Here is a 20,581-nt window from a genome sequence, read left to right as displayed (position 1 = left end):
AGAGTAGATCAATAAGCAGATGGCGCGCGATCGAATATGTGCATGTTGTCGGCTGATGGCGACGATGCTTCCCGGTGTTGTGTGCACGCGTTACCCCCATACTCTCCAGGGAGCGGACGCTGCACGTGCTGATGAAGAGCTTGTGTGCGATAGACGGCCGCGTCCCTCGCGTTAACGCTCATTATTATAAATCAGTGAAAACATTTTGGGGTTTTCTTTAACAGTGAGGGGATTGCGACATGAAACTTTCAGAGCGAGGTGAAATCATATCTGAGATCAGCTGATCAGTGAATTAACTGAGCAAATGGTGAAACAGCACACACGTGTTTCCTGATCTCCACGAGCGAGTATAATTCAAACACAATATATAAATGTTTTGGTTAGAATATTGAGTTATTGGATAAGATAAGATGCCTCTATTGATCTCCACAGAACTCAAAATTACAATCCAAGCAGTAGCCTACACCGTACCCGCGACCAGAGCTGTAGTGGTAAAAAGAAATGATTGTAATGAGAGGTACATGTAATGTGATAACCATAACGGTGTACACCAGGATAGTATAAAGTACAATTTAAAAGGTGAAATGTATTGATATACACAGTGTGTTATCACGTGTATTCCTATTCGATAGTTTCATGTAAAACCACACACATCAAATTACAGGTCACGTGACCTGCATCTTTTATTTCATATTGGTGCTAAATCTGGTTTGTTAAATCTGCTGTGTCACATCTTTCCTATCACTGCGGGCTCCCATACGGCAGAGAGACTGTTGTTGTTTGGCACGCGGATGGATGGGCGCGCATGCAACTTTCATTGATTGTGTAATTCATTGTTTACAGTCCGCGTGCTGGCTTATATCCTATAATTCATCAATGTGCTGCTTTTGTTTCAAGCCGCCAGAGGCACACACAACACGCGTCTGGATACAAACACGGTGACAATAGAAGGCTTGGTGCGTGCGTGTGTGCGTGTGTGTGTGTGTGTGTGTGAAGCGTGCCTCGTGCCATGGGTGGGGTTAGAATGGGGCGGGGGAGACAATGGAGGCACGCGCTGCCCTCATTAGAATGACAATAGGGGGCGAGGTGGGTCGCGAGCGCCAAAAAAAAAGCAACAGTTTGTTAGCACACACACACACACACACACACACACACACACACACACACACACACACACACACACACACACACACACACACACACACACTTTGTGTACCTGTCCCCCTTATCGTGTAGGCCTACAGAGCACAGACACACCGCAGGAGGGAAGCAACTGGCTTTATTTAATAAAGCAACTATTATTTATTTATTCATTGTTTGTTTGTATTTTTACAAGGGAGACCTTGGTTTATCTGTCTCAGAACGCAGGTTTAACAAAGTCTGAGCCTAAACCTGAACTCTGAGTTGACCAACCCTGAGATTGGAAATCTGACTGTGTATTAGGCTGTAGCCTACATTTTAAATACATTTGTTCTGCTTTAATGCGACGGGGACAAAACACAGAGGCCAGCAACGGCAGACGATTATATATATACAGTATATATATATATATATATATATATATATATATATATATATATAGGTTAGGTTCTCAGAATCAGTTACCACGGTTACAGACCCGGAGTTTAGGTTACCTCTCTTTCTGGAACTGAAAACTCTGAGTTAGTTAACCCTGAGATGAGGGGAAACTCTCTAAACCTGCTTCCTGAATCAGAGATCAGGTTCAGTGTTTTTGTTTGGTTCTCACCCATCCAGTGACAGTGATATCGAAGACTATCTACTCGCTGCAGCTATACCGATAAATCAGCTGATATTGCAGATATATATGCATCAGTGTTGTCAGCTGATAAGTAACAACCATGTGCAGAAACACCAAAGTTGTTGCTCCCGTATCTATGAGATCATATCAGGATTGTTTGTTTATGTTTTAAAAAGATGACTATGGGACAATATATATACTTTTTAAACTCCCAAATACCGATATCTGCATCAGCCTCTAGTATCAGCATCTGATCCAGCCTGGTTTTGACAGCCTGGTCTCGCCAAATGCCGTATGAATGAACATTTGTTGCTTTCAGAGCGTAATTTTCACACTGTAACATTAGACGCTCAAACCAAGTGCTCCCCAAGTCAGGTGACGTAGTATAGAGAGCGAAGTAGGGAGGAGGTCGTGATGGCTGGACGGGTGAAACAAATACAGGACTTTCACCCAGACGACCACTCCTAATGTCCCCAAACGTCCATGTGGACTATTTACTTTGACTACTTAGCGTACGTGCAGAACCTAATTCATGTATCAAACTCCTCATTTTTACCCACACCATGATCTTTTCCTCAACAAAAGCAAGTAGTTTGGTTTGAATTCACAGTGTAACACACGTGTTTAAAGCGGTAGCCATGCGTCCACGTGTGACGTGTTGGGAATGACGAGACGTAAAAAAGCTTAACTTAAAATGTGCTTAATTAAGAGTATCATACTATTTACACGCCTTCCCATTAGATCACGTTGGTTTTCCAGAAGTGTAATTGTGAGTTTGAGTTGGACACGTTCATTGACAGTGGGACTCTTAGCATTATAATTTAAGTATCGTATATTTAGAGATGTCTATTTAATCCAACTTTCATCTTCGAATCATTTAAATGATTCATTGAACCCTGCAGACGGAGTCAACATAGTTGGCGGGATTCTCGCAGAGGACCATGACGGGAACGTTGTCAAGTTAGACGTTCAGTTCAAGTGTTCCTGAGACTCAATGCTGCACCGCAGTTATCGGGATATTTTAGAAATGTTATTTTGGACATGAGGAAAACTATTGACCTTTCTCCATCACTTTTACTGCACAGTACCCACAGTTTAATAAGTCCACTGTAAGTATATCAGTGTGAAACCTCTCACTTAAAAGTAATAATAATAATAATAATTCTATAAAATGTAGTGCAGTAATTATGTAGTATGAAAAGTCAGAGTACATGTTATGCCCATTATGTTACCATTATTGATACATTAACATGTGATAACCATACTATTACTATCATAGGTCTGTCCCACGCACTCTTCTTAAGACCCGTGGTGACCGAGCTTTTGAGGCAGTAGCACCAAGACTGTGATGCTCTGCCTACGCTTTGCAGATTCTGTGAACACATTCAGAAATCAGCTCAAAACTCACCTCTTTAGACTGGCGTTTGGGTAAATGTCCTAGACCTGCTTTTAAACCATGTTTTCATTTTGTATTTTCTGTGTGTATGTAAATTATTGGCCCTATGTTGTAATTCTGCCCTGTTAAGCACTTTGTAACTTATGTCTGTAAAAATCGCTTTATAAATACATTTTACTTACTTACTTACTTACTTGCTAGCTGTCAAGAATGTATCACATTTCATAAATACAGTGTAGTGTATAGCTACTAAGTATAGTTATCAATAGCTTAATATAGAAAAACTCAAGTAAAGTAGAAGTACATCAAAATTCAGAGTTCAGTCACAATAACTTCATTAATGTGTTCACACAAAACAGAGAAATTAGCTTTTTGTTAATGACATCAGGGCAGCTAACAACAATACACACACACTCACACACACACACACACAAACACTTAGAAATGTAGCTGACGTCTCTAGATGCTATCTGCCTCTCTCTCCTTCAAGAGCGTTAACTGTCCGTCTGTTTAGGCCTTAACAGAGTCTGTGTGTGTGTGTGTGTGTGTGTGTGTGTGTGTGTGTGCGCGCGTATGTAGGCTTTACACTGCTGTTTATAAACAGTGTAGCTACAGTAACATGTTTACACTGTGTTATTATATTTAATTCCTAATCATTTATAATTGCTGACTTTTCAAATTGTTAATTATTTAATTTTGGCTGTAATATTTTAAATATATCACATAGATTTGATAAATGCATGCAGAATATATGTGCATGTATGTGGGAGAGAGAGAGAGAGAGAGAGAGTGAGTGAGTGAGAGAGAGAGAGAGAGAGAGAGAGAGAGAGAGAGTGAGAGAGAGTGAGAGAGAGAGAGAGAGAGTGAGAGAGAGAGAGAGAGAGAGAGAGAGAGAGAGAGAGAGTGAGAGAGAGTGAGAGAGAGAGCGCGCGTGTGAGCGCTCTCCGGTTGACCGGGGGGAGGCAGTAAAAGGAGCGTTTGGCCGCTCAGGCTGCTGCAGCTGCCGCCTGACAGTTTGTTCTATTGCCCCGCTGTAATTGTCTATTCCCCCCCCCCCCCCCCCCCCATGCAAGACTCCTTAGCACTCCACACTGAAAGAAACACCACTCACTCCTGACTTTACTTTACGTTACACACAATCACAGACTTCAAACTAAATATCACATATATATGAATTAGCAGTTCACGTCTTCGCAGGTCGAAGCCAGGAGAGTTAAACCACCGCTCTCAGCGCTGATGGGAATCGGCTCACTTGATGAGCGGTGAAGTCTCAGCAGTAGGCTAACTCGTGCCCGCAGGCTGCCGTCACTCCGCCCGTCGGACCGGAAGCTCCACCCGCTGATTGATTGACGGGGGAGAACAGAGGGGAAGTTTCGCTTTGAATGAACCGAGTTCATTCACCTCGGCAGCACACGAGGACTTGTTCTTCAGGTGGATATTTTTTGCAGTGCGGACCCCTCCTCCTCTCACCCCTCCTCCTCCTCCTCCTCCTCCTCGGTATAAAGCAGGAGGTGCAACCGCAGCTGGCAGTCCAGAGTTCAGCAGCAAAGCGGATCTCTTCTCCATATCTTTTATTTTTTTTCCTCTCCATCCAGCCCGCTGACACGCACACTTGCCTGCCACTCTGACTTTTAACCCTTATATTTTTTTATTTCTTCCCAGAGCGTCTTGACTTTTTTATTTCTTCCGCTCCGTTTCCCTCGGACCCGTGTGGATTTTACGCTTTTTACTAACCTCCACCTTGGACCTCCGGAGCTTTCTGACCCGGACGCTCCGTGCCTACACGCCATGTCGCGGCCGTTACTGTCGTGTCTCCTGCTGCTTGTATCAGCGCAGACGGTGAGTCGCAATGACAGCACACCCGCTGGAATTCAGCTCGTGTTTTCTAGCTTTTAGGAGCCGCTGTGGGGACGCGGGCAGGTAAAAACCTGCCCGCTTTTACAGTTTTACTTTATTAGTCCTGGACCTGATTTTACTTACGTTTTAATATCACATATTCGTGGATGTGTAGCTGGTGAATGATGCAGTAGGCTACAGACAGTCTGAAGTTACAAACATAATAAATATATGCGGGAATAATAACTTTATGGTTGAACGTTTTTCAGCGTTTGCAGCAATGAACGGACTGTCTGTGCTCACTTGTTTTGTAGCTACATTATCTTTTGTTATTTTCTTTGTATAATGGTGGTGATTTATTTCGCTCTCTGTATCCGACCCTTCTCTTCCCCCCTCTTCCCCTCATCAGACCGTCTCCTCCGGGGTCTTCGAGCTGAAGATCAACTCCTTCACCAGCGCCCGCAGCGTATGTCGCTTCCAGTCCCGGGACTGCCAGATATTTTTCCGCGTGTGCCTCAAGCACTCGCAGGACGTTATCAACCCGGAGCCGCCGTGCACATACGGCACCGCGCTCACGGAAATCTTCGGCGCGGACTCCAAATCCATCTCCGGGAGCGCGCCCATCAGGGTGCCGTTCCACTTCAAGTGGCCGGTAGGTGACACAAATCACACGGTTTGTCTTCAAAATTCAGAATCACTTTAACACTTTAAGTCGTCCAGTAATCCACGTGTTTCACGACATCTATATTTAAATATTTAACTCTTTACATTCAGAGCCTTCGGTCGCCTGAATAAGCAACGTTTCCAGCTTCTTGTGTATTTCTTTCACTTTCAAAATGAAACATTTAGATGAACGACATTGAACCACGAAAGCAACAAGTTGTATGTGCTGCAGGAATAAACATTTGCAATCGTCGATTACATGACGGATCTCTCGATTAATCGATCCTCTCCAACTCATTCAGGGGACTTTCTCTCTGATCATCGAAGCGTGGAACGCGGAGTCTTCGGGTCTGGAGTCTACAGGTAACTGCTGCTGCTTCACCACAGGGCGGCGTTGTTTCCCCCTGAAAACACTCACAGTGCAGCCAATAGAGAGGAGAGTGTTGAGGTTTGATGAATAAACAACAACTAATGCAGGAGTCCATGTTTGAGGAGTAAATACTCTTATTATATTTATATATATATATATATATATATATTATATACATTATATATCTTCTAACACAGTAGAGGTTAAACATCTGTAAATATTGTAAACTTGCCATAACAGATTTTTAACACACTGCTGTAAAGTCAATATAAAACTTACTTAAGATCACCGTTGGAGTAGCCTACCACATGGTAAACTCATTACAGACAAACATTTACTCCCCACAGGAAGATTATAGAATATGAGAGAAATTATGTATTATTTGAACTGTCTTAACTTATTTTCAGGTTATTATTTATTTTGGAATGTCCTCAGTTATCCGACACGCACCATAAAGTTCTCTCCATCTCTTCCCTCGCTCATCCAGAAAACCAGAACAACCTCATCAGCCGGCTGGCTACCCGTCGCAGGCTGACCGTCGATGAGGAGTGGTCCCAGGACGTGCACTTTGGCAACCAGAGCGAGCTCCGCTACTCGTACCACGTGGTGTGCAACGAGCACTACCACGGTGAGGCCTGCTCCTCCTACTGCCGGCCCCGCAATGACACCTTCGGCCACTACACCTGCGACGACAACGGGGACCGCCGCTGCTTGGAGGGCTGGAGGGGAGAGTACTGCTCTGAACGTAGGTGTTCATACTGACCTCTCACTGCTCAATGTAACCCAACTACAAGGTCTCAATCACAGCCACGCAAACTTTGACTTGATTGGGAATTCAGCGTTTTTCAACAGCTGAAACCTCATGCACTTAAAACACATGAGATAAAAGGAATACACTCCAACTAAATGGGATAAAACCTGCCTCAGAAACACCCGAATGGTCCTTTAAGGCATCACCGTTTTGTTGTAAAACTACATTACGGGTTAAATGTGTGTCTTCATCACCTAATAGTGAACTCATAGTGACTGTATGATACTGAAAGGTGTTTTATGTGCTACAATAACTCTTGGATATTTGTAAACAGTCCTATAATCTTCCTGTAGGGACATATTGTCTGTGGAGCTCAGCAATGAGTTTAAGACTTTTATTTCTAATTGCAATGTTACTTAGTAGGAAGTTGTGAAGTTTGTACAGAATGTTTTGAGAAGGGTTTCAGCAATGAAGCTTATTTTAAATTAGTATAAGAATGAAAAGTTGTACCAGCCAACCACATGAGTTACAGGTTGAGTTCAGCGTTGCTTCAATAGAGCACCAAAAGTGTCTGTAACGTGTTTCTTTTTTTAACAGCATTGTGACCCCTCTTCCTACTCTCCTCCTCCTTTTTTATCCTAACCTTTCTTCAGATTGGGAGGGAGGGAGGGAGGTGGTGGTGGTGTGTGTGTGTGTGTGTGTGTGTGTGTGTGTGTGTGGGACCCTTGGCGCTTAATGTTTTTGTCCAATGGCCTTGAAATTGTTAAGTCAAGCAGTTGTCAACGCCATTGCTTCTCCTGGTGGCTGTGGACGACAAAAAAAGATCTTAGAGATTCAGTTTTTTTTCCTGTGTGTGAGTGTGTGTGTGTGTGTGTGTGTGTTGGCTCTGGGGTCTGCTCCTTTTGTTTTTAGCTCAACAGTCGGGCCCCGTTCAGCCCCCGGTCTGCACGTTTTAACAGGGACACGCGCTGGAGCTTAATGTGCGCTGCCGTGCGTGAAAAGAGACGGCATGTGTTGCTTTTGTTGTGTGGGCCAGCTGCTTCGTTCAGTACTTAACAAGCACTTGAAGGGGTGTGTGTGTGTGTGTGTGTGTGTGTGAGGCTTTGAGAGGGGAGGGCGGTTGTTTTGTGATTGGAAAGAAGAACATAAGAAACACATGCACTCATAGTAATATTCTCTCTTGTTTCCTCCCCCTTTCTCCCTTTCCCTCTCTTCCTTTGACTTCCCTCCCTGTGTTCCCTCTCCTCCTCCCATCAGCCATCTGTGCAGCGGGGTGCAGTTTGGAGCACGGCTTCTGCGAGTCTCCTGGGGAGTGTGTGTGCCGGCAGGGCTGGCAGGGCGAGCGCTGCGACGAGTGCGCCCGACATCCCGGCTGCCTCCACGGGACCTGCCAGCAGCCGTGGCAGTGCAACTGCCAGGAGGGATGGGGAGGCCTGTACTGTGACCAAGGTGGGTTGCTGGTTTATCATATATGACACATGTCAGTTTTAGGACACAAAAGAAGCATTTTAGCATTCAAGTTACGCTGCTAAATCACACACGTAACCACTGACCTACAAATCAGTCAGTTCACCTCTTAGCTAGCCAGCCTTCAAACTATCAATATGTATTAGACTCCAGAGGTTCTCTGGTCTTTTGTCATAATTGGGCTTTGAGTTCCAGATAACATTCATTAATATTCATTCAAATGTTAATGACTAAAAGGGCTTATAAGACAAAAATAAAGGATCCTATTGTTTTCTTTGCATGTTTTTAGCTCATATGTTTTACATCTTTTTTAAACATTTTCCAAAACAAACCATCTGATTTTATATCCTCTCCTTGGTCCATTTTCTGTTTATTTCTAGGAAATTATTTCTCATCATGTTTTTACAGATATTTGTTGTTAGTTATGTAATTGTTGCCTGCTAATGTTGATGAACTTGTGGACTGAGAAGTAAAAGCTGTGTGTGGGAAAGCTTTTTAAAAAAAACAACTCCAAATTCACATTTTCACACAATCGTTTTTCTTCCCTTCTGTTCAATCTGTGAACTATCGCATTACTTGGTTTTATTCCCACATTGCAATTGTGTTGTTTTACTCATTTGTAGCAGTGCACTACAGCTTTATTATATTAGTTCATAAATTATGAAGTAACTGAAAGATAAACAGGGTAAAAGTAAGCCGTAGCAGTGTGTGCAGATGAAGAACACTGTGCAGTTTAAGATAGTTGACAGAATAAAAAAGTTGTGTTCTTAGTTTTAAACATAAAATACATCACACATTTATAGATTCTATAACCATATTGTGTCTGCAGGTTTTACTTTAAAGCTGTTTATCGTTCTGAGCAAAAAAGAAGAAAAAAAGCTTCCCAAAACCAACCCGATCTGATCTTTTTCACTTCCTCTGATCATCAAGCAAAAAAACACCAGCGCTGGTGTAATGGTGTAACGTAGTGCTAGAATCTTTTTCACCTCAAACGTTAAATTAAAATGCCAAAAATCTCTAGCCATACCCATATTGTAATTCTTAATAGATATGTCGTGATTGGCATCAGTTATGTTCTGCAGCACCATATGCCTCCTAAAAATAGCCAAGAGCCTCCACAGATTCAACTATTCTTTAAAATAAAAATAAACTATCTGGAGATGGACCAGAATACACAAAAAACAACTGCTAATTGTTTTAAAAGTTTATGTTCACGTCTTAGTTTGAGTCTGTGTGATAAAAGGTTACACAGATTTTTACATTCTGTCAGGAGTTCAGATGTTCTGATGATGTTTAAGTCAGTACGGATATCCGGCGCTGGACATCTGGGAACCTGGACCAGCAAACTGAGATCCTTTTTCAAATCTTGAAAAACCATCAAGATATGTCCACAAGAAGAACTTTGGATATTTAGATGGGTTTTTTTCCCGAGGTTTGAGACCACCTTGCAGAATGTGGTTCCAAAGTATAGCGGTGAAAAGCTTTAGTAGTGGTCACCTAGCTGCTAAAAGCAGCATGTATTTGGCAGTTTCACCCAAATGAATCTTCTTATTTGGCTCTCTAACAGGCAAAGTCAAGTTTTGAAGTCTCCCTAAAGTATTTGGACTACATAGTAAGCCTTTATCTTCATAAATGTCTTGATAACTTACAAGAAAAGGAATTTAAATCTTAATTAAATACCATGTACAGACATTTGTGGCTCATGTTTACAGAAAAAAAGGTGTTTTTTTTCCTCTTGTAGCTGACTCTGCTTCAGTTGGTTCTTTAACCAAAGCTTTCTGTTACTCTCGTCCTGTGTCTAAACCCCAGACCTGAACTACTGCACCAACCACAAGCCGTGCCAGAACGATGCTTCGTGCACCAACACCGGCCAGGGCAGCTATACGTGCACCTGCAGGCCCGGGTTCACTGGCAACAACTGCGAGATCGAGACCAACGAGTGCGACAGCAACCCCTGCAAGAACAGCGGCAGCTGCAAAGTAAGTCAACTCACCGGATCTGATGACGCTGTAGTTTTACACTCATCTTCACTGAACTCAACAAGGTTTTGTTCAATCAGCCTACAAAACTTCTAGATTATCTTTCTTAATGTTTTAATCATTTAGTGTTTAACAACTACCGAACAAATACAGAAACATTAGGAAACTAAATAAAAGCACGATACAAGAGAGCGGAGAAATCTTCACCTCCTCACCCTGTTTTCTCCTCCCGTCTTTCCACCAGGATTTGGAGAATGATTATTCGTGCGAGTGCCCTCAGGGCTTCTATGGGAAGAACTGCGAGATCAGCGCCATGACATGCGCAGACGGGCCGTGTTTTAACGGAGGAACCTGCTACGAAAACGTGGCTGGTGGGTACAGCTGCCGCTGCCCACCCGGGTATACGGGCTCCAACTGCGAGAAGAGGAATGATAGATGCAGCAGCAACCCCTGCGCTAACGGTATGAACCTTTCCTGCAGAGTTTATGAAAGTGAAAAGATAAGTGAACACTCAAAGAAGCTCTATGAGCTATAGCAGAAACAAACATGCACAACTGTTAGTCAATGCAAAATACTAAATTCATAAACTCAGGCGTGCTCATGCTGGTTGTGATGACAACAAACACTGCAAAGTTTGCAGAGCCGCAGATTTGATCACTTTTGCAAGAACATAATACAAAAATGGCATCATGAACCAGCTGCACCAAACCCCCAAATCCAGTCTGTCTTCCTTTAGTCTGGGAGGAAATCTGTGACATATTTTCCTGCATTTCATTTGTTTGTCAATGAGGCCAAAATGAACCTGTTTGTGGGACTGATCCTGTGCTTACACAACTAAGCTGATGCTGCACCTGGTTAACAACATGGGGCACATATTGTGTATAATTAAAAAAAAATTTGGAACAGCCTTTTCAGTATTTGCCAGCTAAGTTGCATTTTTACAGAAGCCACAAAGCAACAGCAAAACCTTTGATTTGTGAGTAAAAATAAAAAAACTACCAAACAAGTTCTGGAGCTCAATGGAGACGGCTGGTACGACTCTGATAGTTGGGGACTTTCTAGAAGTTCAGCGTTCAACCACTTCCTGTAATCAGTCCCAGTGAAGCCGCTCCGGATTGTGATCTAAAGGTTTGGGCTGTTTTGCCCTGTAGCTTGTGGTGGATGGTTGTTTACAAGATCATTTTGTCCTGTTTTTACTTATATATTTGAATTGTGTTTAAGGGTTGATTTTTGTGTAGCAATAAGCGGCATCACAGTGGAGTCACAGGGTACACCATCAGGGAACAACAGTAAGAGACGGTGGATTACTGTGTAGTCTGACATGTTGGACTTTCTTTACAGTTGGTCAATGTGTGTGAGTGTACATACTTGGATTTCCTTGCACCATCCTGTTTTTTTTAAACCCTCTGATGCTTCAACAACCCTTCAGTGTGTTGCCTTTATTGCGTTTTTTTTTTTGTTGCATCTGTGTGATGATCTTGGTTGAACACATAAACACATATCATGAAGGGTGGATCACTCATTTATATACCGATGTCAAACTATATAAGAACAAGCTGGTATAATGATTAAATGATGCCTCCACAAAGGGGTACATTCAAAGGGAACAACCACAGAATTTGTGTTTTAGGATCTTAATCTTCACAAACTACTTGACATGACAGTAAAACATGAATTACTTGTTGGACTAAAACAGGCATTTGTGGTCTTTTGTTATTGTTTCTAAAATAGATAGAGGGTGCAGTTTTCTTTGTTAAGACTTACAACAAGTTCTTAGTGTACTACAGAATATCTTTCTCTCATGGCTCAAACTCAGAGATGATTGTACACTGTTGGGTTTGCAATACGTTCCTTATTTGATCCTAAAGGAACCTAAACGATTTAGTGAGCTGGCATCATCAGGGGAAATACAGATTTACAGGTATGTGTCGTCTGCATAGAGAAATATTTACTGGCGACGTTATACAAGATAAGTAGCCCAAGAGTTGAGCCCTGTGGAACACCATTGTTGATACTGCAGGGGCCGTAAACATAGGCTGGAGGTAAACTCAAGACTGTCTCAGTGGAAAAACTCTTCATACAAACTCTTTGGCAACGTCTAAAAGACAGTGGAACATTGTTTGCATCAGTATAGAAGCTCAGGATGCAGTGCAGTCTTAATACTAACTAAATACTAAAAATAAACTCTAATATAGTAACAGACAGATAGAATGAAAGCACATCTTCTTTAAGAAAGTTGGTCTGTGAAATGGTCGTATATTTGAACTTTATTTTATTTCTTCTGTTATTTTATAATAACTTAGACTTCCTAACTAATTAATCATTAATTATCGAAATAGCTTACTGAAGCAGTTTCTTTTAAGATTCAGTGCTGTTTTTATTTTTTTGTTAAGGGCACTTTCTGTAGAAATGTTGTGCTGTAGGCTGTCATAGCTAACAGGCACGTCATCTGTTGTAGCAGTATTTAATAACAGTAATGATCATAATAATATAAAAGTATAGTGATTGCCTTGATTTAAAGGCCACTGATAATAACAAGGGCGAGTGAGTTGGAGCAGATGCATGTTCAATAACTTGTTGGAGTCAATGACCTTTGTGTCAGTGGGAAACTCTGTACTCCACTGATATATTATCTCCAAAACAGTGTGGCTGCCATTAATAATTTATCTACATAAACTTTTATTAGTTTTCCTTGATTGTTTTTGTCCTCAATAGCAACTTTGCAGTATATTTGTAACCCATCTGCAAGCATTATTGCACATCTAAAATGTACAAAAACTGAAAACACAATAATTTCAAACGGCAATGCATTTATTCGTAAAGAACTTTTTGAGAAAGCAAAGATGGCTCAAGCATCCTGAACATAAACACAAGCATTGCTATTATTAATGACTTTGTTCAGGAGGATGTTCTGCTGGTGCACTCTTCAATGTTTCTGTGTTGCCAGATTGGTACGGTGAAGATTAGTGGTGTTACAGATCATTGTCAATCCTTGATCCGTACGGATCCCCCTCACGGTTCACCACGCATGTGAACCGCTGATTAATGACACAGTTTAACGTTAACCATCACAGTGTGAAATAAAGTTTTACTGACATCCTTATCCACCAATATTCAGTGAAATATGTGATCAGGACATCATGTGTGTTTTTCTAGTCTCTGATCTCTGATAATGTTACATTGTAAACAAACAATCAGTGTTTGAACTGACAGATATAGTAAAGTTAGCAGCACCGCTAACAGCTAACCAACAAAGGTTACATTCAGTTACATTATGATGCATTCAGGCTCTGTTCAGTGAAAATGAGTATTGGGCGAAGGTAAATTATAACGTTATCATGATGTGTTCACATCTCGTAAAATGTAGTGTTGGTGAGAAACTTGAATAAATCCAGTTGTTTGAAGGAGATGTTTTCACAACATAAAAAGATATTAGAGATGAATTATGAGCTGTTTACACTAGCTATAAGCAGCTTATAATACATCATCACAACTACTAATGACAAGATTCGTTTTAAACCATGAAAATACAATCTTTTATTTCTTTATCATTTAAATTGTGTGTTTTTATGAAGAAAAAACACTATAAATTACTATAACAAAGTAAGAAGTAGGATTTTTGGTGGTTTACACTGACTTGCAGTTGAAATGATTTTTGGGCCGATGGTCTGGAGCCTTGTAGGCCAGCTGCTACGATCAAGCAACAAAGGGATCTGTATCTGCAAATATAAAAGTTTTATTTGCTCCATTTTGTCTTTTGAGCTGAACCGACCTGTGATCCGATCAGTGAGCCGATCCGAACCGAGTTTTATCATCCGTTGCACCACTAGAGGGGATACAAGTCACTGAACTGAGTTTATGTTTTAGCTGACAAAGAATGATGGACATTTATTAAAGGGACATGACTCAAATTATTAGCCTGTGGGCAGAGATTTTTATATTTCCTGCTTAAAGTTGTAACTCAAATGGTCAGCTCTAATTCCGTCCTGATTCACTTGCATTGATAATTGTTTCAAATTTACATAAGTGATTATATGCAGAGATGGACTCATGATGTTTTGGTTTAAAGCCTCACATCAGATATTTCTGTGTGTGTGTCAGAGGGCAGATAAACTCCTCCATTGTCACGTAGGAGCCTCTTGTCTCTGTCTTATCTTCTTCTGTCTGACAACCCGAACATGTTCGTCCTCATTGTTGCCGTCGTAAACAAGCTTGTTTTTAGCAGTAGCCCTGGAGACTCTCAGACCTCTCGAGTCTGTCTATCTCTACCTGGTTGCACTCGTCTCTGGCAGGAATCCAGCGCTGGCAGCGTTTTTCAGCCTGATACAGCAGTCAGCGCCGGGCTGACTTGAAATCTTGAAATGCCTGCTCCTCTTGTGTGCCAAAACAGTTTTACAAGATCACCTAGCCCGTTGCACCTCACTGTGGCATGCCAACTGTATGTGTACCCTGTGTATGCATGTTTACCTCATTAACTACAATTAGCTTCTCTTTACCCTGAACATTTTCCAAAACATACATTCCGCTTTAAGATTGATTTCTTTCTTCCAGGCAACCATTACTTTCACTTTGTTTGTTTCATCACCTTGCAGGGGCTTGAAACTTGCTGCAGAGTGATGATCCATCATAGTCAACACTGTACCGATTTTATCGGTTTAAAATATGCAAACTCTCAGTCCGGTGTTATCCTTCTCAAATCATCCGTGCTGCATTGTTGTAGTAGCTTTAGTTTTCTGGTAACAAACCTGATGAATGCTCTTAGTCGTCTAGGACTTTGGATTTTCTCACCAGCTCATGAAAAGCACCGTGCAGATCGAAATTCAGATAAATCGAAAGGATTTTGTTTTGACAACAACAACAAAAATCCAGCATAACATTTATTGTGATGGATCAGCTATCAGCAACAAGCTGCGAGTCTCTGCAGGTTGATTTTCACAGCATTGTGAAAGAGAATATGGTTTGGAAAATGTCCAACAGTTAACTGAAGGAGTTGTAGTAAACAGGATTTTAAAAAGAGCAGAAACGCTGAAGTTAAAACTTAAAGAATGAGGATGTTTTTACAACTTTGTGCTGTGTCTTCATCAGGAAGGACAGATATTATTAGTAGATTTTATTTTATATTAGTTACTCACAGGATTTCAAAAAAACAAAACACTTACATGGAGTTTTAGTAAAGTAAAAGGATGCAGATGAATTGTCAGACTTTGTTCAGCCAACTGTTCTCATCATCCAGTTGGGTCAAACAGATAATCAGGATCAGATGGCTCCACGGACAGAACTGGCATCACAAAAAAAAACGTTATCACTGAATGTTACAATTAACATAGAGGTGTAATCTCTGAAGGTCCCAGTTCAGCATTCAGTTGTCCCTCAGGTCCTCATTAGCGTGTAGAAACCGCCGCCTGCTTATCTGTGATCTGCAATCATTCCTGGCTCTCAGTGAGCCCAACAGCGAGAGAAAAAAGACCCTCATAACTGCTGAGTGCATCGACTGCACAGAGCAACCAAATATGGAGCTGAGTCTAACAGTGTTCAGCCTGTAGTTTGAGCTTCAGTGTTTGGCCCTAAATCGACCCTACAGGTCCCATTTAAACGTCTCCAGAAGTTCAGTCGTGTTCAGTGTCCTCGGGTCCTTTACTTTCCTTTTCTCCTTCAGTACATGCTAAACAGATGGTGTTGGTTTGCAAGATTTAAAAAAATAATCGCAACAATGAAGAAAGAGTCAGTAAATCCTAGTCCTAATTGACAAATATTTTACAGTAAACCCTACATACGGTGGAAACATCTCCTCAGGATGTTTCTAATCACTCACACATTTCTCTCCTGATGAGCTGGGAGGAAATGTTGTAATACGCGTGGTTTCTTCCTGCTCTCCTGTCTCAGCTCTCTCCAGATGGAGTCCTTTGTTATGAACTCCTCTTCTTCTTGTCCTTGTAATGCATAGAGGATTAAAATGCTTTGAAGATTGTGAATTAGTCAATGTGTTTGCAATCAACAACCTCTTGTAAAACCCAAAGAAAAATTACTTTTTGTTTAATCCAACATTACTTATCTTAACTCTTACCTTCGTTGGGCATTACAAATGTAATGGCTTTGGTATTTTTCAAACAGAAACACAGTTTTTGATGCACTTGATTCCACTATAAATTAAGTCTGTAATGAGTCTGTTCAGGCTGGCAGAGACACTCTGGTATCCCCCAAGGCTCCATTCTTGGTCCTCTTTTTTTGAGTTTACTTGCAGGTACTTTATTACCAGTAAACATCAGATTTAATTTAGCAGATATGCACATGATTCACCCTTAAACATCTCTGTGTCAGTAATGTTGTCCACATTGATGAGCATTACAAATTCTGAAATTATAAAATAGCTCTAACTTTGTGATTCTGTTTAGGCCAGCAGAGAAGGCCTTGCAGGCCCTGACGGCCCACCACTGATGTGATCACATCTGTCCCTTTCCATCACAGTCTGTCTTCCAGGTGTGTTTTCACTAAAAACCCTTCCTGTGCCTTTCTCTCCGCAGGCGCTCAGTGTTTGGACCTCGGTAAGCGCATCATGTGTCGCTGTCGCGCCGGCTTCACCGGCTCTCGTTGTGAGACCAACATCGATGACTGCGCCGGCAACCCCTGTCGCAACGCAGGCACTTGCGTTGACGGCGTCAACGACTTCACCTGCACGTGCACACTCGGCTTCAACAGCAAGGACTGCTCCGTGCGCACCAGCCCCTGCGACCAGTTCCCCTGCGACAATGGCGGCGCGTGTTACACCCACTTTACCGGCCCCGTGTGCCAGTGTCCACCGGGCTTCATGGGTGCACGTTGTGAGTACTCCGTCGGCAGGCCAACCACAAGACCGCCAGGGAAGGTCGACGCCCCTTCTGCTCTGATTGCCGCCGTTGCCCTCGGCCTGGTGACGCTGACCCTGCTGGTTTTCGCCGCCATCCACATTCTGCGTCAGCTCCGCTGGGGCAGGGAGCTAACGGGCATTACCACGTCGGTGAAGAACGACCTGGAGACGGTGAACAACCGCAACGCGGTGATCGGTGGGGGGGGAGCCTACAACGGGAGCTTGCCAGGAGTGCCACTGTGTAGCCTGAGAGAGAAGGAGGCCTTCCTCATCCCGGGGGGGCAACTTAAAGTGTCCAATAAGGATGCAGCACTGGTGGAGAACGGTGGCGACAACATGACCATCTTTAAAAACAAAATGGCTGACTGTAACCTGGCGAACGACGAGCAGCGCCTGGCCAGGAACAAGTTTGACCTGTAAGAACCTGATGATGGTTTTCATGGCTCTCATTGTGTCTGTTCATGTTGTCGTCCTTTTTAATATTTCCTTCTCTGAAATCTCGTCTGTTCTGTGAAGACAAGTCGCAGCACGTTTGCCTGTTATCTGATCACTCCAGTGTTCGTACTCCACAAAGTATTTCTGTTTACATCTTTGGTTATTGCCGCTGTACCAACCTGCTCTCTCTCTTACTCTCTTAACAGTAAGAAGTGTGACTCGTCCATCAAAGACAGCCTGTATCACCCAGTGTTCATCATCCCAGAGCAGATGGAGCAGTGTGTGTTTGCCACTGAGGTGAGGACACATTTACATTACATTACAGTCATTTAGCAGACGCTTTTATCCAAAGCGACTTACAATAAGTGTATTCAACATCGGTACTCAACACAAATATGCAGAGTGCATGTATGTGTTTCATATTTGGTCCTTAAGAGGCTAATCACACCTCTGGTTTGGCACACTTTGAATGTTTGTTAGAAAGTATGACACTAACACGTTGTTCCCTCCAGATTTTCTACAAACAAAACTGATTCAAAAACTACAGTGAATATTCACCATAAGAATAAGATTCTTAAAAAATAAACAGAAATAAATCACTTGTTGTTTTAACAAGCAGCACACTAGGTCTCTTATCAAAAGTTTGATTTTAAATTGAATATTTAAATCTACACAAATGTAGATGATGGTCAAATCAGACAATACCAGAAATAGTTGTGTTATTGTGCACTGCAGACAGCCGTACTGTAATAAATCAGTATGTTGTTTGTTGCGTAGCTAACACTGTTAAATATCAAGCCAAGTTTACAGTGGTCTGATAATATTGCTAATATTGTCAGACTGAGAGTTTTATGACTTTAGATACTGAAACATGTTGCTGAGTTAACCTCTAGATATTTACACATCTAGTTGGAATAACACACCAGACTTCGTTTCAAGTAATTGATGCAAATAAAAAAGAATCAGTATTTAAGAAGAAATAAACAATATTGTTTAAAAAACGGATCTGTTTGTTAAAAAAGGCTACAAAACAACATGACATGACTTGTAGAAAATAAGTAAGAATGTTGTGATGTGAAACAAAATCGGTTCATTTGTTTCTGTGATCAAGTGATTCAGTAGCTTCATTTAAAGTCCTATGTGGTGAGGAGTGACATTTTATCTGCTGCATATTGGGGAAAAGCTCATATTTTCAACTGTTTGTAGGAAGTCAGTCTTATTCTAAATAATAATGCATCATCCTGTTTTATAAATGATTTGTTTATTGGGACCCAGAAGAAGCCATGCCATCGATGCTCCACAGGCTGACTAACTGCTGTAAATCTGTCTCATTCTCAGGTATAACCTCCAGTTTTCAGACCGCCGGGGAACTTTTACGCTGAAGGCTTGAAAGGTTTTCACCCAGAGGATCTATTCGACACACTTTATTTTATTTAATATTTATTTCTGCTGCTCAACAGAAAGAAACTAAAAGAAAGGACTTATTTTTTTCATTATTTTCTGCTTCAATATTGACAATGTATCGATGACAATTAATCTGTTAAGAAAGAAAGAACAACAAAGGAGAGGAAGAGCGAATATCTGGCGTCATTTGCACTATTTATCTTTTTTTATACTTTAAATCTTAATATAATATTTCTGTCCGTATATCTGACTCTTCTTTAGATCAAATGTGGTTGAGAGGACTAAAATAATTGGAACTGTCCACCAATTGGAAAAACCGGTGCCTTAGCTCTGCGTTTCCCGTATAATCTCACAGTATGATGTGTCAATCAAATCGTCAGAGTACCTGCTGACGGGAACGGGAGACAGATTGTTTATTTTGCGTCAAACAACCTGAACATTTTCCTTTTGAAAGCTGAACTGGACAATTTTTCGCTCCGTCCTTTATATTTAATTTTTTGTTGAAGAATCACATGGTGGCCTGTAAAAAAGAAACAAACTCTGAAGTGCCTCTTCTTATGGAAAACTGCAACAGGACCCAGGATGCAGTGGGGTTTTATTTGTATCTTGTGTTCAAATTGTATCTTTATGAGCCCAGAAAACCTCATTCAAATCCACTGGAGTCCTTTCGACTGGTGATGTATTTCTGAACCCATCATATGTACTATTCGTATCCCTGATTCTAATCTCAGTCTAAATTATGTTTCGGCTCATTCGAGGATACTTTGTACCTCTATCAGCAACCAGATGTTTCCTACATGTTCACCTCATGATAATCATGAAAGTGATAATCTACCTTTGAGATTAGATGGAAAGTAAAAGTTAAACACGTCTCAGGCTGGATGAAGGTCCAGCCAAGCTGGATTCATCTTACAAATCAAAACAATTTGACCGTTGTCTTCCTGTGATACATACTTGTGTTTTTCCCGTTATAGTACATTTTCAAAGTTTATTTTCCTACGAATCAAAAAGAAAAGGAAAGTTGCTGTCTTTTCTCCCTCATGCGGCCTTCATTAACCACTGCTGTCACTACAAGTAAACAGGAAGACAGTAAAGCTGTTTTTCTGCAACATTCCCAAGACTCAACCTGTCAGTCACAGATCAGGGTTTTTGTATTTATATTTGCAAAAAAAGAGAAACTTTTACAACAGTAAAGGGCTCCAAAGAGAGTTGTTTTTTAATTTGTTCTTTTTTCACTCCTTATGATACCAAAAATATGTGTAGTCGTGTCTTTGTACTATCTTCGTTAATTTAAGAAAACAATGCAATGTGTACATATCCTCCAGAAGATAGTTTTTCTATTTAATTTTGCCTTTTGTAAATAATTTTGTATTTATGAAAGATAATTGTATATATATGTCTATGTTAATGTGCCTGTTGTCTCAGTCAGAATGAAGAAGTATATTTTTTCATAAATAAATTTGAAAAATAACATATTGTGTTCACTTTATTTCTTGTGTTTAGTCTCTTTCAGATATCATAGCACCAATGATCTTTTTTACACACCACATATGTGGTGTAATAAAGTAATGAATGGGAGGATGAGCACCACAAGGCTTTCATTTGTATATCGGGGCACATCATTACTTATTATCAGTAAATACAATACAAGATGTGCTATCACAAGAACCACCACAA

At 41.2% G+C, this 20,581-nt stretch overlaps 1 protein-coding gene across 1 annotated transcript; it reads left to right on the top strand.

Moving 5' to 3' along the window:
- Positions 1–4,702: 4,702 nt before the first annotated feature.
- On the top strand, positions 4,703–20,375 carry dlc (deltaC). Its single transcript, XM_079165904.1, has 10 exons — positions 4,703–4,994; positions 5,401–5,643; positions 5,957–6,017; positions 6,512–6,769; positions 8,033–8,224; positions 10,052–10,221; positions 10,466–10,682; positions 16,743–17,481; positions 17,707–17,797; positions 18,839–20,375. The coding sequence occupies exons 1-10, from the start codon at positions 4,944–4,946 to the stop codon at positions 18,842–18,844; spliced, it is 2,028 nt and encodes a 675-aa protein (XP_079022030.1). The 5' UTR covers positions 4,703–4,943; the 3' UTR covers positions 18,845–20,375.
- The last annotated feature ends 206 nt before the right edge of the window (positions 20,376–20,581 follow it).

The sequence above is a fragment of the Pholis gunnellus genome (assembly GCF_910591455.1).
Source record: "Pholis gunnellus genome assembly, chromosome: 9".
In the NCBI taxonomy this organism is placed as follows: Eukaryota; Metazoa; Chordata; class Actinopteri; order Perciformes; family Pholidae; genus Pholis; species Pholis gunnellus.
The sequence above is the reverse complement of the archived record's forward strand: the minus strand, read 5'-3'. Positions and strand labels throughout refer to the sequence as shown.

Coding starts and splice junctions, on each gene's coding strand:
- dlc (XM_079165904.1), top strand. CDS start 4,944: ATGTCGCGGCCGTTACTGTCGTGTCTCCTGCTGCTTGTATCAGCGCAG. Junction 5,644..5,956: donor CGTTCCACTTCAAGTGGCCG/GTAGGTGACACA, acceptor CAACTCATTCAG/GGGACTTTCTCTCTGATCAT. Junction 17,482..17,706: donor GCCAGGAACAAGTTTGACCT/GTAAGAACCTGA, acceptor CTCTCTTAACAG/TAAGAAGTGTGACTCGTCCA.